The sequence below is a fragment of the Triturus cristatus genome, chromosome 5_2, assembly GCF_964204655.1.
Source record: "Triturus cristatus chromosome 5_2, aTriCri1.1, whole genome shotgun sequence".
NCBI lineage: Eukaryota > Metazoa > Chordata > Amphibia > Caudata > Salamandridae > Triturus > Triturus cristatus.
Genome location: NC_140588.1, coordinates 22,409,394 through 22,427,806, shown reverse-complemented (window position 1 = coordinate 22,427,806; position 18,413 = coordinate 22,409,394). Strand labels below are relative to the sequence as shown.

General features: G+C 45.0%; 1 protein-coding gene and 1 pseudogene across 2 annotated transcripts in view; both read left to right on the top strand.

Annotated features, from left to right (window-relative positions):
- The window catches only part of SLC9A3 (solute carrier family 9 member A3), an 840,704-nt gene that overhangs the window by 775,874 nt on the left and 46,417 nt on the right, over positions 1-18,413 (top strand). For both annotated transcript variants that reach the window (XM_085606775.1, XM_085606776.1), the window contains exons 13-14: positions 1,302-1,478; positions 2,257-2,338. In XM_085606775.1, coding sequence (XP_085462901.1) covers positions 1,302-1,478; positions 2,257-2,338 — 259 coding nt within the window. The remainder of the gene's footprint in view (positions 1-1,301; positions 1,479-2,256; positions 2,339-18,413) is intronic.
- On the top strand, positions 15,796-16,338 carry LOC146822605 (large ribosomal subunit protein uL30 pseudogene; annotated as a pseudogene).

The window sequence follows — 18,413 nt, the reverse complement described above, 5'->3', positions numbered from 1 at the left end:
CGCTTGTTGTTACCAGAGACCCCCACTCCCAGCTTCATTGGCAGCCTAATTGAGGTAAGCCTAATGTCCATAGAGCCAAATACTATGGTTTGAACAAAATACTTTGACTAGGGGCACTATGAAAGGGCTGTAATGTGTCAGTGAGAACGTGGTCCTTGTGGATGTATGTAAATGTGTGCGTATGAATGGTATATATGTGTATGGGTGACTGAGAGCCTGTGTTATATATACTAGTGGCACAGGACATACCTTTCACCATATGTGCCACCATTACATATGTAACACAAACATACAACCATTTTTTAAATGAAACAAATTTAAAGTGCAGGCAAATTTTCTTCAAAATGATTCATGATATAGAAAATTTTTCTTCACTTTACATTTCTCCCATTCAAAATAATGGCTGTATTTGTCAGTGATAAGTATGACGTCATGTCTACCAGCCACTAGGAGCAAGCTCCCTGCTATGTGTAAAGGCCATACTTTGTTATTGGGGAAAATCAAACTGAAAAGTTAACTTCATCTTTACATGGATTCCCAAAAACTCATCTTGTATATTTTTCCCCAATTCCAAGTGTCACCTTTACAAACAGCAGGCATCTTGCTCCCAGTGTCCTGTAGACATGGAGCTATATTTGTAACATTGTAATTAGGGCCTAAGACTTAACATTTTTCCCATATAAAAAACAAAAGGACTGTAGTTTTTCAGTTATAAATTTGACACAGTGTCTTTGACCACTGGGAGCAAAAGCCCTGCTGTTTGTAAATGCAAAACATTGAAAAAGGAGGAATAAAAACAGTTATCTTAATCATTAAGGTAACTTTTCATTTGAATTTTCTCCCACTTAAAAGTATTCAGAAACAACATTTTGTTCTCATGCTCTAATATTGAGTCGACAAGGACATTTATTTAAGAGTTAAGTATACTTCAGTGCAATTGTTCACCTCTGTACCCCAGCCTGCGTCATAAATCTGACACCAGCACTGCTCATTATCAGGCCCTGCAATCAGCAGCCTGGTGATAATAATGTAAAACAAGCTCAAGCTTCCCTTAACTTTAAAAGGAAAATATGACCCTGTGCTTATTTCAAAATTAACTCAAGACTAGGAGCTACTCTGAAGGTGTCAGTGAGCTACTGGTAGCTTGAGATTAATCAACTGGATGGAGACACCTGCTCTTAAGCATTGAGTTTAACCGTTATTTCAGACACTGATATAGGAAGGGTTTCAGAAAATATGACGGATGATTACAAATAAAATAGTTTGGCAGCTCTTAAGCATTTGTTTTCTTTCTCTTAAAGCAAAAATATATTTACAGTCGCCATGAACTGAAGCATTGTGAAGAAGATAAACAAAATAAAGAGATATTCCGAAGAACAATGAAAAAACGTTTGGAGTCTTTCAAAACTACAAAACTTGGAATAAATCACTCAAAAAAGAGTAACAAGAACTATAAAAGAGAACGAGGGCAAAAAAGGGTAAGAGGAAACTGCCAGCTGTTGTGCTAAAGTGTAAATGCAAAACTTCCTATGCAACGCATATAGCTATAAGTACAGTACATCTGATGCCATAGGGAGTGGCTAATAGGAAGAACATATTGTTTGTGAATACTCTCTAAGCAATCCCTAGCATCAGTGCAGAATTTGTAAACCATTTGTCAATAAATGTAATACGTGTCTCTACAGCGTATCTCACCGAACAGTATTAGTGTTTTTTACCATAAAACGACATCACATAAGAACATGCACTTTGTGTACAAACAATGGAAACCATGATTGAAGAATTAGGTAGAAGGACTTAATTTTTTAACAGGACATGTATATTACTTACAGTTTTAGCCGGGAAGGTTTCAGGCTCATTTTGTACTTTTACGAGAATTGTTAATTAGTAACAGCTTGCATTCCACACCAATAGAGATTAGAGCAGCTAGCAGCACGTACATAACGAATTTGGGGCTAAATGTATGAAAACATTTTGCAGTTGGAAACCCTGTTTTGTAGCCAATCATAGGAGATCAAAAATAGAGATCTGCCCAATTAATATTGGTTAAGCAGGTACTTCTGTGACCCCCACCACCACCACTGTGACGCCCCCCTGACTCCCACTGGGCATTTTGTGAGGCACTCCACTAATACATTGGTCGTATCTAAAAATGTAGGGCCGACAGGAGGTCCCATAGTTGTGCAACATTTTCTTTGCATGTGCACATGTACATATTAGGATATAATGTTCTCAAATGTTATTTAACTTTTACAGAGAAACAGTTCCATGAACATTATACCAAATGGAAACATGCCGTACAACAATTCAATGGATGACTATAAAGTTAGTGCAAAAGGTAAATGCAACAGTTTAAATAGATTGATTTTCTCACTAATACTGTTACTACAATGTCTTCAAACTGAAAATATATGTTTTTAGGAATTTGGAGAGCAATGTTTTGAAATGGACCCGAGTGTATCACAGCCTCATTTATACCTGGGTGCATTTGCTGTCATTTTTGGCAATTGTTCGCTCATGCAGAGATAACGATTCTACCTGAGCGATCCATTGATTTATGCTGTATTTTAAGAAATCCGCATCTTCACAAAAAGATGCGTTTTTCTGGTGGTTCAAGGAAACGCGCTGTTATTGAGGATGGGTCAGGCCTATCAGGAGCTTTTGTAGTGAACAGTTGGTCAGGTTCTAGTCTTTGTAAAATACCGTTTTTCCACAAGCCACTCCTTGAGACTGGCTTCCACACTCACCCCACACCAATCTATCACCGGTGTCACTGGTCAGATGACCCTGCTAATAAAAGGGGCCGGGTGCATGTGCCCGGGACGCTTCCAGATACTTTAACCATGTGTCTGTGTCATTAACTCCATAATGGCCTAGTGCACTAACCCTTACAATGTCGAGGAGCGGGACCTGGCCATATTGTGCGCTGGCAGCATCATTGCATTGGTGTGTCGTGGTGGGGGGGGGGGGGGGGTGGATGGAGTACATGAGTTACCCTTGCACCTACTACCAGCTTGTAAATGGCTGAAACAAGGCAAGAAGGCAACCCTGTGTAGGCACTGGCATTCCCATGTGAGGCCTTCACAGCCACCCATGGTGCTGACACCCCTGCAGCCGCAGTAATGACCGGCTCTGCAGGAAAGGACCGGCCAGGAGAGGAGGCGACCAGCACTGTTCACGAGATGGGTTCCCGCCGCGGTCAGGAAGCTGGCAGGAGGTGCTGAAAGATGGCACTGCACTGTGATGTCTTAGGAGCACAAAGAAAAATCCAGGTGTGACGGTTAAGCACGACAGGCTGCCCAGAGAGCACACACCTGCTGGGAAGTGTGATAGTTACCACAGCAGGTCCTGGGGATAAGAGCTGGGGCAGCGCAAAGAGAAGGGGCATGAATGTGTGCCCTCCCACCTCCCTCATTATATGGAATGAGGAGGAAATGTGTATGCCTCATGCCTGCACTTGCGGCCTGGAGGGAGCAGCTGCTTGCTGCAGGGGAGAGGAAAAGAGTTTCATCGGCATAAAGCTGTAAGAAAGGAAGCCAGCATGAATGTGTGAGGCGGGCCTTGACAGTCGTCGTATACAAAGAAATAAGACTTACCCTGTAGCGGGGGATGTGAGAAGCCCGTCCATTTGGGCGAAGTGACCCGTGGCATCAAGGAGCCGCCAACCCTGTGGAAAGTGTCTGCACTGGCGTCGACTGCAATCGGTGATAGTGTTCACCGTCCCCAGTTGTTTTTGAAGAGCCAACAATGGAACTGGGCCCACAACGGCAGTGGGCACCCCGAGGCTGCACCAGTGCCACCAAGCCTCGCACGGCCACCCGGATCATCTGGAAGGTCCACAGTCTGCATGATGTGATAGCTGCAGCACCACCTAGTGGCTGTTTCCGCCATATCAGTATCAAATGGAGACTTGTGTCGACATGCTAGTTTGTGCAGTCCACCGCAGCAGTTTGAAACAAGTGGACACTCACCACATCCAACTGAGGCCAGGGGAGATTGCTGAAAGACTGCACGGTCTGGGTGAAGGCCCCCGGAGGAATGAAACTGTCCAGGCTGTGACGGGTATGTCGGGGGAAATTAGCTCCAAAGAAGACTAGTGTACAACTGCCCTGCTCCAAGGTAGTGGGTAGAGAAAAAAACAAATAAAACAATAGATAAGTGATTGGACCTCGAGGCCACTGCAAAAGAGAAAACAGCGTTGTGTGCTCCATCTGAAGACGGGGTATGCAAGGCACCAGCCGAGGGCGCCTATGAAGTGGAAGTTTGAACACAGATCAGAGGTGGGCAGAGACCCGCATCGAGAAATCGAACAGCAAGGGCAGGAGCCCGGGAGTGAGAGAACCCTGCGAGGAAGATGAACCATGTCATCACACAGTGTGACATACCCTGCAAAGCTTGCCTGAATGGAGGCAAGAGCGAGCGCTGCAATAAGGCAGCCTCGAGGCGCATACACGACGCCGCCGAGTGAAGAAAAAAAAAGGAAGGAAAGAAAGTGCCGACATGGCGTAGCCTTGAGGTGCAAGGAGTGCGTCCTCAAATGAAGACAAAGAGGTGAAGAAGGAAAGGTGCCCCTCCCAATCAGGATGGGGAGCACCAGGAAGATCCCTCAGAAAACGGACAGGACCTGTGGGAGGTCCATGAAGAGAAGACCTGTGAGAGATCCACGAAGAGAAGACCTGTGAGGTCCACGACGAGAAGAACTGTGAGATGTCCACCACGAGAGGAAGAGTCAAGTCCTACAGGCAGGACAGGACATGACCATGGAGGTCCCTGTGAAAAGAAGATCACAGCGAGAAGCCTGGTCAGGAGAGACAGAGGTGAAGAGAGTCAGTCCTATGGGGTAGGACGTTAAAAGGAAAGTCTAAGTGAAGTGCACATTCCATGGAGAGGCCTGGTGAAAAGGAAGAAGAGAAGAAGGAAAGAAAAAGAAAATGGGAAAGGAGCACTAGAGTTCAAATAAGATAAAGGAAGAAGAGAAAGGTGTGTAGTAGACACCACACCACAAATTAGACTGCTATTCAGTGGTGGCCACATAGTGTGGATTGATCAGCTCAGTGGAGACAAATCTTTTTTTTTTCTTGCCGGCATGGGGTGGAAGAAGTTCTGTTCTTGTTCCTTTGACAGTAAGGCCAGGCACAGGCGCTCTGTAAGATGGCCCAAATTATTTTTAGACACAATCTTTTCTCTGACCAGGTCCCCGATCTTCGGGACCCAGGCAGATCTTGCTTGAAGAGCTTTTACTTCCTCAGTGGCGGTGAATTTTACTTGGACTTTGCTTTGTAGGGCCTGGAATTCATTGAGTTCCTGTAAAACAGCCAAACGAACATTGATGTCAAATGCCTTTTCATCCACCACTATGATGCCATAATCGAGGTCGGATACCCACATTCTAGTCCCAAAGAGGACGTTGAATGGAGTACAGCCTCCTAGGGAACTTCTTGACATGTTATTAAATGCCCTCTGGACCCCATATAGGTGATTGACCCAACTGCCATCTGAGCATAATGCCCTCGCTGTTAGGGATTGCTTTAAATCCCTGCTTTTCCTCTCTTCAATCGAAGTTCCCTCAGGATGATAGGGAGAGGAGTTTCGCAAGACAACACCCAAACTTACCGTAGCTTCTGTGTAAGCCCAAGAGTTAAACACAGCCCCATGGTCAGAATGTAATGTGCCAGTTGCATATGTCCCTATAAATACTCGCAAATCCTTTATAACAGTTTGAGCGTCATCCGAGCACTGGAGCCAAACCCACAGGAATCTAGAGCATGAATCCACTGCCACCAAGATGTACTTGTAAGCCCAATCTGATTGTAAGGTGCCGCATTGGTCCAAATAGAGACATGCGAGAGGTCTGTCTGATATCAGTAATGGTGTTTATGGTGGACGTGCTACGGTGGAACCCTTTATCTGCTGACAGATGTCACACCTAAGGACATAAGGATGTTGTTTAAGTAATGGTGTTTATGGTGGACGTGCTACGGTGGAATCCTTTATCTGCTGACAGATGTCACACCTAAGGACATAAGGACGTTGTTTAAGTAGTGAAACCGTTATAGTAATACCTACGTGTGCTGAACCCGGACCCTCATGTGCAGCGAGATTTAAACCCAATCTGCCATCCATGTTTGGTCTTACTCTATCCCCCACCCCTGGAATTTGAGCTTACAGAATATTTTGTACATCTAACTTGTAGGAGTACATAAGTGGAAAATCTTTTGGCAAGGCTGAGCTGTTGTTACATATAGCGTTGACAGCTACCATTATCTGTCCGTCTATCCTTGTGCTAGAACGAGTGATTGCAGCAATGGCAGCAGTTCTCACTGTAGCCTTGGGGGCTTCATCAGCCAATGATTTCTCTTCAACATGCATGTCAACATGCTGATGACTCAATATATAAATTACATGAGCCCTTGGCAAGAATTTTTTCATCTCTGCCACTTGTTCCCAAAGCAAGTTGGGCTTTATTGTGCAACCTTTAGAACCTTTAAACCCATTCTGGCCCCAATAATGAAGATATTCATTGTATGACTGGACACAGTGAAACGAATTGCACACAATGAGTTTGGGGAATTCCCGATCTGTATTTTTTAGTGCCAGTATCTTGGCTTTTAGTTCTTCCAGCTGTGCCGTGCAATCTACTAGGGCAGTGGTTCCCAAACTTTTGACTCCAGAGGACCCCACTGAGTCACCACTGGAAGTCGGGGACCCCCAAGCAATTTTTATGATTTAAATTCCAAACGTTAAAACAGTAATTCGAAACAAAATTAACATGTGTGCACACAAAACAAATATTCGAAATACTAAGGATTTTAGGGGCATATTTACAAACCCCTACCACCATGGAAACATCAATTTTTGCGACGTTCGCGTGTCGATAGGGGCTTTGCCTTATTTACAAGGCAGCGGTAAGCCACTTAATATGGCTTAACGTTGCCTTGTAAATAAAGCCCCCTTTTGCGCAATGCTTAGCGTGAAGGGGTGGGTAGTGGGTTTTGCAGTGGGCATTCCACCGGGGCAGCGTTAATAGGAGGCAGCACCAAAATTAACACCAGGGAAAACCAGGTCTTAACTTGGCGAAACGAGGAGAAATGCTTTATTTCTCCTCATTTTTGCTTTTTCCATGTGTGCTGGCTTGTGCAGCACACATGGAAAAAGCAAAACGCATTGGATTGTTTATGTTCAGGAAGGTCATGGCATTTTGTAACTTCCATATGTGCTGCATTAAGCAGCACACATACAAGTGACAAAACCCCATTTCAAGATTGTTTATGTGCAGGAAGGGGGGCCCTTCCTTTACATAAACAATCTTCCCCTGCACGCAGACACCCTTGCACTGTGTTGCAAGGGTGCCTGCGTTGGCGCTACACTGCTAAGTGTAGCACCAGCACAGGGCAAAATGTAGGACTGCACCATATTCTTGTAAATATGGTGCAGCCCTGCGTTTCTGAAGTGGCGGCGCGTGTCGTTAAGACACAGAGCCTAAAGACACGCTCCACCACTTCTTTTGTAAATATCCCCCTTAGTATTTTATATTGAAAGAATTTGCAAAAAAATAAAATTTTAATGGGAAGGTTGGTGCTGCATCTCTGTGACTAACTTTTAAATGGTTGGTTTTATTTCGCAGTCCGAGGCTCCTACTCCTGCCAGGGCCAGACTGAAAACCCAAAGCAGCCCTGGCAAATGTTTTCAGACCAGTCCCCATACGGTGCACACCAAGTGCATTGAGTGTGCCTGACCACTACAAATGGGGCTTTGGGAGGCTCTCCCCCAAAGAAATTTAGGAAACAACGGTGCAGTCTACAACACGTTTATCACTTTACATCACACACATATAGAGACAATTAATCATAAGTGTAATTCAGTGTATAGAAAATGTTACATAAGGCAAAGGGGACTACAAGGTGTAGGATTCACATGTCACTTACACTGGTAGGCATTTTTAAAGAGTGCTTGGTCTGGAGAAGCACAAACAACTCGGGATTCAGAACATAAGACAGTGATTAGCATTGACTTTAACAATAAAAATGTATTTCCACCCTAATACACTTTTTTAGCAGCATCGGGATAATGACAGACAGGGAAAAAACATAAGTTACTAACTTGTACCATGCAGTTTGCAAGCAGCTCTTTGATGACAGCTTATAGGTCACTGTGCTAGATTACGGTTGTCACTTATGTACTGCACAGTAACAAAATAATCTTTTTGACAAAAGCAGTAATCCACTCGCCTATGCACATAAAGTACTGTTATTTAAAATGCACAGTACACGTTCTTTGCAATAGGCATATTAACCCTCTGTGCTACATTAGCTAACTCAAAGCTGCCACAGGACAAAACTCTCATCTCTCTCTAGCAGGTACATTAATCACTGGTGTTATCTTGACACTTGTATTGTTTATGGAAAACTGCTAATTATACAAGTGCAGTGCTTTTTAAACTGCTGCCTGCGGACCCCCTGGGAAACTGTCAGGGACCCCTGGGGGTCCCCGGACCACAGTTTGGGAAACACTGTACTAGGGACTGCATCTGCGTATTGCTAGGATGGAACTTGACGTCCCGCATACGTCCCTTTACAGTGGCACATGCTGCACTGTATTGCTGTTTACTTCCAACGGATGGTTGGGCAGATCTGTTGGTGTAAATTATGATTCATGTTGATCTAGAGCAGTGGTTCCCAAACTTTTGACTCCTGAGGACCCCACTGAGTCACCACTGGAAGTCGGGGACCCCCAAGCAATTTTTATGATTTAAATTCCAAACGTTAAAACAGTAATTCGAAACAAAATTAACATGTGTGCACACAAAACAAATATTCGAAATACTAAGGATTTTAGGGGCATATTTACAAACCCCTACCACCATGGAAACATCAATTTTTGCGACGTTCGCGTGTCGATAGGGGCTTTGCCTTATTTACAAGGCAGCGGTAAGCCACTTAATATGGCTTAACGTTGCCTTGTAAATAAAGCCCCCTTTTGCGCAATGCTTAGCGTGAAGGGGTGCGTAGTGGGTTTTGCAGTGGGCATTCCACCGGGGCAGCGTTAATAGGAGGCAGCACCAAAATTAACACCAGGGAAAACCAGGTCTTAACTTGGCGAAACGAGGAGAAATGCTTTATTTCTCCTCATTTTTGCTTTTTCCATGTGTGCTGGCTTGTGCAGCACACATGGAAAAAGCAAAACGCATTGGATTGTTTATGTTCAGGAAGGTCATGGCATTTTGTAACTTCCATATGTGCTGCATTAAGCAGCACACATACAAGTGACAAAACCCCATTTCAAGATTGTTTATGTGCAGGAAGGGGGGCCCTTCCTTTACATAAACAATCTTCCCCTGCACGCAGACACCCTTGCACTGTGTTGCAAGGGTGCCTGCGTTGGCGCTACACTGCTAAGTGTAGCACCAGCACAGGGCAAAATGTAGGACTGCACCATATTCTTGTAAATATGGTGCAGCCCTGCGTTTCTGAAGTGGCGGCGCGTGTCGTTAAGACACAGAGCCTAAAGACACGCTCCACCACTTCTTTTGTAAATATCCCCCTTAGTATTTTATATTGAAAGAATTTGCAAAAAAATAAAATTTTAATGGGAAGGTTGGTGCTGCATCTCTGTGACTAACTTTTAAATGGTTGGTTTTATTTCGCAGTCCGAGGCTCCTACTCCTGCCAGGGCCAGACTGAAAACCCAAAGCAGCCCTGGCAAATGTTTTCAGACCAGTCCCCATACGGTGCACACCAAGTGCATTGAGTGTGCCTGACCACTACAAATGGGGCTTTGGGAGGCTCTCCCCCAAAGAAATTTAGGAAACAACGGTGCAGTCTACAACACGTTTATCACTTTACATCACACACATATAGAGACAATTAATCATAAGTGTAATTCAGTGTATAGAAAATGTTACATAAGGCAAAGGGGACTACAAGGTGTAGGATTCACATGTCACTTACACTGGTAGGCATTTTTAAAGAGTGCTTGGTCTGGAGAAGCACAAAAAACTCGGGATTCAGAACATAAGACAGTGATTAGCATTGACTTTAACAATAAAAATGTATTTCCACCCTAATACACTTTTTTAGCAGCATCGGGATAATGACAGACAGGGAAAAAACATAAGTTACTAACTTGTACCATGCAGTTTGCAAGCAGCTCTTTGATGACAGCTTATAGGTCACTGTGCTAGATTACGGTTGTCACTTATGTACTGCACAGTAACAAAATAATCTTTTTGACAAAAGCAGTAATCCACTCGCCTATGCACATAAAGTACTGTTATTTAAAATGCACAGTACACGTTCTTTGCAATAGGCATATTAACCCTCTGTGCTACATTAGCTAACTCAAAGCTGCCACAGGACAAAACTCTCATCTCTCTCTAGCAGGTACATTAATCACTGGTGTTATCTTGACACTTGTATTGTTTATGGAAAACTGCTAATTATACAAGTGCAGTGCTTTTTAAACTGCTGCCTGCGGACCCCCTGGGAAAGTGTCAGGGACCCCTGGGGGTCCCCGGACCACAGTTTGGGAAACACTGATCTAGAGGCTTTATTTCATTTGGGAGAGGATATTCTTGTTCATACTACATGAATGCTTGTGTTTTTAATGTAGAATCAAATTTGTAGTCTACCTCTGTTGCAGTGACAGAATTAGCCCATTCTATCCATCGCGGATGTACTGCTTTCGCGTTTGGAACGCTTGCTGTCGTAACAGCCTCTAAGATTGATACTGGAGTCAAGACAATTATTTGTTCCCATGAGCTAATGCTCTTTCTCTTACTACAGGCGAGAAAGCAAAAGACACACAATTGATGGACGGAATGCAGAACAAATCAAAACATTCACCCTCAGTCAAGAGATCTGGGTTAAATCTGTCATTCTTTTGCTCACCATGCCACCCCAGTTTAGACCTGGCCATATGCAAATCAGTCTTGACCCTGTGCCTCATGGGAATAGTCCAGCCCGAACTGCCAAGCCAGGTACTCCCTGGACCGGAAACAAACATCCTAGGATCGATTTCGGGGTTTCACTCCTCTTCAACCAGGATAGCTTGATTTCAGTGGCACAGTGAGCCCAGGACCCACGTCTGGGCATACCTGGCGCACTTAGGGCGAGAAAACAAAAGACACACAATTGCTGGACGCAATGAAGAACAAATCAAAACATTCACCCCCAGTCAAGAGATCTGGGTTAAATCCATCATTCTTTTGCTCACCATGCCACCCCAGTTTAGACCTGGCCATATGCAAATCAGTCTTGACCCTGTGCCTCATGGGAACAGTCCAGCCCGAATTGCCAAGCCAGGTCCTTTCTGGACCGGAAACAAGCATCCTAGGACCGGTTTCGGGGTTTCACCCCTCTTCAACCAGGATAGCTTGATTCCAGTGGCACAGTGAGCCCAGGACACCAATGGTGCATATTTGCATTGTTCGGCATTCCATCCATCAATTGTTTCTTTTGCATATGTCGCCCTAAGTGGGAAGGGTATGCCCAGACGTGTGTCCCAGACTCACTACACCACTGGATTCAAGCTAGCCTGGCTGATGAAGGCTGATGCCCTGAAACCGTTCCCAGGATGCTTGTTTCTGGTCCATGGATGACCTGGCTTGGCAGTTCGGGCTGGACTGTTCCCACAAGGAACAGGGTCAAGACTGATTTGCATATGGCTGGGCCCAAACTGGGGTGGTGTGGTGAGCAAAAGAAGGATGGATTTAGCCCAGATCCTTCTGACTGGGGTGAATGTTTGCATTGTCCAGCATTCCGTCCATCAATTGTTTCTTTTGAATATGTCGCCCTAAGTGGGAAGGGTACGCCCAGACATGGGTCCCGTGCTCACTACACCACTGGATTCAAGCTACCCTAGCTGATGAAGGGTGATGCCCTGAAACCGGTCCCAGGATGATTGATTCCGGTCCATGGATGACCTGGCTTGGCAGTTCGGGCTGGACTGTTCCCACGAGGAAGAAGGTCAAGACTTATTTGCATATGGCTGGGTCCAAACAGGGGTGGTGGGGTGAGCAAAACAATGATCTGCGGAGTTAGGAAAGTGTACTTGGTCCAAGTTCCATGGACAACCAGATGATAAGAAGAACCAAAGTGGAAGCAGTATGAGATCCTGAACAATGAGTAACAAGGGAATGAGAGAGACATGGGAGCTAACAAATGGTAATTGTAAGTATGGGGCGGGCTCTAGGCCCATTTTAACCTTTTTTTCCCATTAGGTCTCAGCTAGACAGCGCATGCATTGTCTTGAAGACACCTGTCATGTTCAATCTGCGGGCTTCAGCCTGCCCATAGGCTTGCCATGTGGTTGCTCCATCGTCGCTCTCATATCCTTTGTACCCATTTGTCCATGGCATGCATGCGTCATACCGCTTCTTGTGTTTAACCCTCTCACAGAGCACAGACCAAGTATTTGTCCCATTTGTCCCACTAGTTCCACTGCTCCCGTTTTAGGAATTAATTTTTTCTTTGTGTTTAGGCACGCCACACAAATGCTTGTGTTTTCACTCGCTCCGTACTGCATCTAATTGATTGACTAGTAAAATGAAGCACTTTGAGTGCTTAATCGGAGTTCTGAAAACCTGGAACTAGAACATTAGTGACCAGTTTTTGTTATGTACATGTGCAATTTTTTTGTAATAATAAACAAGCGTTATGTGTATTTCGAGGCAGGTATGACATGTCAATTGTACTGTTATAAACTTGTCCAATGTCATTCAGAAAAACTTAAAACAGTGCTGGTCTTTCAGTTGACCACAAAGCATGTTGGGAATTGTAGGTATTAAAACTAATTATAGAGCAGAACTGCAACTATAAGTCTCAGTATGCCAGATAGAGTTAGCTGCCTGTAGTAATTCTGTCAAAGCAAGATGACAACTATTTAATGAAGGTCTTGTATGCTGATATGCTGGGAACGACTGGGAAGCTTGCTAATATGAGAGCAGACATTATCAGATTCACCCAACCATGCAAGAAGCTGTCTTCTGAGGGTGCTAGGTCACTGAACAGCACTTTGTCATGATGCACGCCTAAAGAGCTGGCAAAGGGGGCAGAGAGCGCCTCCTCTGTTATACCATAGCCAGTAGTGCCCATCTCATGTCATCAAGCTGCCTCTGGCCTGCTGTATGTGACCACAACCAGCGTCACCCCTCCCCCAGGTGTCTGTTGACAACAAAGAGGAGACACTTCAGCTACCCTCCTGTGGGGGCTAACTAAGCTCTACAGCCATGTGCTACGCTCCTCCACAGGCAGCTTCACACCCACAGGGCAGATGAGCTCCCTGCATGCCTCCTTAAACATGCAGCATGAAACAGAAAAGCACTCACATGCTGCACTGCCATCCTTCCCCTCTTCACTCTGGTCTCAGGGCCACCGCACTCATCTGCAGTATTAGCTCCCTTCATCAGCGTAAGCAGATATCTGGCTCTGTGTTACTGCCCCCCACCTCCTGTCATCGCACAGGTTCCTTCCCAAACCCTTCCCTCTCTGGGTCAAGGCCTCATCTGGGACATGCTGCACAGGAAGCCACGGCAGCAGGTCAGTAGCATATAATGTACTATCCGGAAGTTAGATCATTGGATTTGTTGCTTAATCACCTGTAGTACTTAAACAATGTGGATGGGCCAACTATCTGCATGTAATTACTTGTAGTCACTGTTTGTGGCATGAGCTGGGACCCATTGGGTGTTGTTAAAAGACCCCTCACACACCAACCTAGTTGGTGTCATGCTTCATCATTGGGGTCCCAACCGGGTGGCCGAATGCCCCCCGGTTGTGCTACAACGCCTGATTACAGCGGAGCTGGTGATGGTGCGTAAATGTGATGTAAAGTTCTACAGTTAAAAATACCTCTGCGAATCCTTGCCTTAATTTTATTATTGGCGGCTCAGGATATGTTTAAAATATGTGTAATGCAACTAGTAAGGATTAATTACCTATCAGTTGACTATGTGTGGCGGTCTACATGTTTCAGCCCCCGCTGAGTGATTTACGGGGCTTTCTTCAGGACCAAGAAGGTGATAAGTGAGTGGCGAAATGTGAATGAAGCCACGTGACAAAACTAATGTGGCACCTCCACACGCACTATGGTGTGTGGTAAACAGTGTGAAAAAAAGGGGTCGGCGTACTCACTGACACATTAAATAAGCAAAAAATTCCTGTGGGAAGCAAGAATACAAGACACAACATATAATGTTTTGCAACATAAAATGCAATCTTATTGGTTGTAGTAAAGCTATGTAGTTGTCCTCGACGAAGGCCACTACAGTGACTGTTAGAATATGCTCATGCAGATTGCGGCATGCGTTGATACTGTGAGGCATGCTGCTGGCTAAGTAAATACACAGGACGATGTGGGTCAAGCTGCGTTCCTGTGAAAATGAAGATAAATAATGACTGCAATATGAGTGCTTACGGCGCTATATATGTATTGTACAGTGGTGCATGTTGCACTGAAACGTGCGAGTAGGCCACTGGGAAAAGTGCCCTTTCCCAATCCCCCTCTGGATACTATGCAGCCCCACCTTCCCCTTTAGAACCAAATCTGTTACTCCATTTCAGCTTGTGTTGATCCCCAATGCGTTCCCCTTATTCATACGATATTTCATAAAGACCCTGCACTTTCCACGTTACTGGATCATTCACTGCCACCCAGACCATGTGCTGCTTCCCCCTGGCCCATGCACTTTTTCCACGACCTTGTGCAGTTCCTCCTGAACCCTGCGCTGTTGACCTGGAAATGGCACTGACCCTCCAGACCTTTTGCTGCTCCTCATCCCCTAGATCCTGTGCTGCCCCCTTAACCTCCACTAGTTGTACTCCCTTTTACACTGTGGGGCTTATTTATGAGAGGCTTGCGCCACCGGAGCATCACTTTTTCTGTTGCTCCAGCGGTACAAGCCTCTCAACCATATCTATGAGGCCATGCAAAGCCACTCTGTGTGTTTTTGATTGTCCTCACAGATATGGAGTAAAACAAAGCAGCGCTTGCGCTGCTTTGCCTTACTGTGTGCCAGGGAGACATTCCATGGGCGTTGCTGTGGCTTTTTCCACGCAACACCCATGGGTTTTGACGCTGCCCCAGATTTACTTAATCATGTAAACCTGGGGAATCTCCAAAACTTTACAACTTCCAAGATCAGGTGGAACGAGGAGAAATATATTTTTTCCACCTTGTATATTCCTCTTTCCATGCGTGCTGCATTCTGCAGCATACATAGAGAGAGGAAAACACCTCTTGGGATTGTTTTTGTGGAGGAAGGTACCCTTTCCTGCACAAAAACAATCCTGCCTGAAATGGAGGCACCCTGGTGCAAGGGTGCATACATTCGTGCTAGGCCGCCAAAACAGCGTCAAAGCAGGCAGAGAGGACAGGAATGCATCGTATTGCTTAAATATCGTGCATTCCTGCCCTTTTACTTTGGCTCAGGGCAGCACAGCAAGGTGCCTTGCTGCGCTGTCCTACTCCAAAATATCATTAATCAGACTCTGTGCTCGCACCACCAATAGCACCAATCATTTGGTGAGCATTATGTGCTAGCTCTACAGATGCTGTACTCATTATGTAAGCGAATGATTCCTCACTACAGAGTCCCTTGCTGTACCTCTTTTGTGGGTGAGGAAATATTGTCTGCTGATGCCTATGTGGTACCTGTTCTGTGACCGAGGAAAGCTTGCGGTGCTGATGTCCATGTGGTACCTGCCTGTGTGTCCGAGAGAGGTATCCTCAATACTTCAAAATTATAATTTCTCGGTTAAAATCTTGGCAAATTGTAAAAGAAGGGCCCGGTATAACAGAATGGCTCGCAAGGCCGGCAATTACTATGTTCCTGCCCAACTAAAATTGGCCTTTGTAATCAGGATCAGAAATATCAATGGTGTCAGTCCCAAAGTGCGTAAAGTTTTGCAGCAGCTTCTTCGTCTAAGGCAGATTTTCAATGGAACTTTTGTAAAGCTGAATAAGGCTTCAATTAACATGCTAAAGATTGTGGAACCGTATGTTGCCTGGGGGTATCCCAACCTGAAGTCTGTGCATGAGCTGATCTACAAGTGCGGTTACCTCAAGATTAAAAAGCAGCGTATTCCCCTGACTGATAACTCTCTTATTGAGAATCAACTTCAGACTTGTGGTATCATCTGTTTTGAAGATCTTATTCATGAAATTTACTCCGTTGGCAAGAACTTCAAGATGGCCAACAACTTCCTGTGGCCCTTTAAGTTGTCCTCCCCAATGGGTGGAATGAAAAAGAAGACCACTCACTTTGTGGAAGGTGGAGATGCTGGTAACAGGGAAGGCCAGATTAACAGACTCATAAGAAGGGTGAACTAATGGTGCCCCATTGATGCCTCCACAATTGCTCATTCATCACGTTCGTCTGTTGAATAAACTTCGGTTACAAAAAAAAAAAGAAGGAGGGCCCGGTATACCAGGACACATCATGCAAAAAGAAAATGAAAATATAGAGTAAAGAAAGAGGAGACAGGCAGCAACCCAACCATGTAGGAAAATACAAGAACAGTAGCAAAGAGGCAAGGGGGGCAGGAAAATGGGTTGAAAAGAATGGAAGGGAAGAGAAAAAAGGGGAAATAAAAAAGGCAAAAATGGGTGAATGAAAAAGGGAACTATATTGGTGACAACGCGAGAAATATAAATGAGCTGAACACGAAAAGTAGTAAAAAGAAAAGTAAAAAAAGCAAGCAAAGCACATTTCAAAGTGAAGCATTTCAAATAATAAGACTGGTATGTGAGAGACGTTAAAACTGCTGACGCTCTTGTGGTACATGCTCCATTTATCTTCCAGAGGTTATGCATTTACTCATCCATTCAGCTAGCCATGCCCTCGTTCACTCATCCCGTCTTCCTTTCGCTCATGCATGGAATTGCTCATCGAGTTTTTCAACTATTTCTCGTTCTTGTATTCACCCACTCACTCACTCACATCCTCAGAAGCATGCACTCATCAAACTCACCAGTCAAGGAACTAGCACTTTCTATTGGGAAAGCCCGACCATTTTGTAAAGAATACACAATTGCTTGTCCAGTATTCTTGGAATAAATCACAATGGGTACGAGTCAAGAAAAAAAACCTGAAAATTACGGGTGAGAATTTATGCCTCTGTCTCAGCATATGATTCTGTTTATTTCCGATTCGATAACATCCCTGTTAGCATGCATGTAAAGCTGTACCAGGTACAGTTTTCCAGGCATACTACCATGTATGTCAGGTGACTTTATAGAAAGTCTTCTACTAAACCTTTATGAAGTTCTGCATAGTGTAAGTCCTCACAGTGGGAATGTATCCTTTCGTGCAAATACACATTTCTTCTCTCTGCAAGGGAGAAGCTTTTCCCTGTGTAGAAAGTTGTTCCCTTACATTCCTGCACCCCAGCAAACATGGAGGTGATCCTTTTCCTTCCCTTGTTCTGTTGAAATAAAAACATTCTAGCCCTTTTCTGGAATTAATCTCTGGCCATTTCCAGGGAGGAAAGGGGACAGAGAGAAGTCTGAGAATGCCCACAAACCTACATATTTTGACGTTGCCAAACTTAAAATGGAAACAACCAGCAGCGGCCGCCTGTACACATTTCTTTTCTCTGAAATGGAAACCTTTTTCCTGTGTAGAAAGTTGTCCACTTACATTCCTACATCCCAACAAATGGGGGGTGATCTGTTCCTTTCCTTGTTCTGGAAATAAAGTTATTCTGGCCCTCCTCTGGAGTAACCGTTTCTAGTGAAGAAAGGGGACCAAGAGAAGTTTGAGAACGCTGTCTGTATGGGCTGAGAGGTCACACCCCTCACCTTTTTCCAGGCAAGAAGAGTGTCTGTTAGGCTGAACAAAAGTCAGCCTGACAGACACTCTTCTTGTTCAGGTCAGGTAGCCAGGACCTAGAAGTGACCTAAATGTGCAGGCTCCTGGCTGCCTGATCTGAACTTTGCCAGGTGGAGGATTCCACAGCCCTGTGGGCATGGCCTCATCAGCCTAGCAAAAGTGCCTCAAGGCTTATGATGAGGGGGAGCTTCACTGATTGCCTCGGAGATGAGCGCTTCATTTTTGCGCCCTTAAGCGCCCAGGACTGAGTGTCAATCAGTGATACCTCGTCACAGAGTGGAGTGAAGTCAGCAGTCTCACTTACCCCATCTCACTCTATGACGAGTGAGGGACTGCTGCCTTCCTTCATTGCCTGACCTAAGGTCAGCCAATGAGGGAAGGAAGCAGTCCCAACCGTCCATGGACCTCTGCGGCTTCCCTCTTGGAGAGCTGCAGTGGAGGTACGTTTTATGTGTTTTTTCTGCTTAGTGCATACGTGTGCGGGTGTGTGTGTGTGTATGGATGGATGTGTATTTGTGAGTTAGTGTTGTGAATGGGTGTATGTGCGTGTGTGAGTGCATGGGTGTGAGTGAGTGTGTATGTGTGC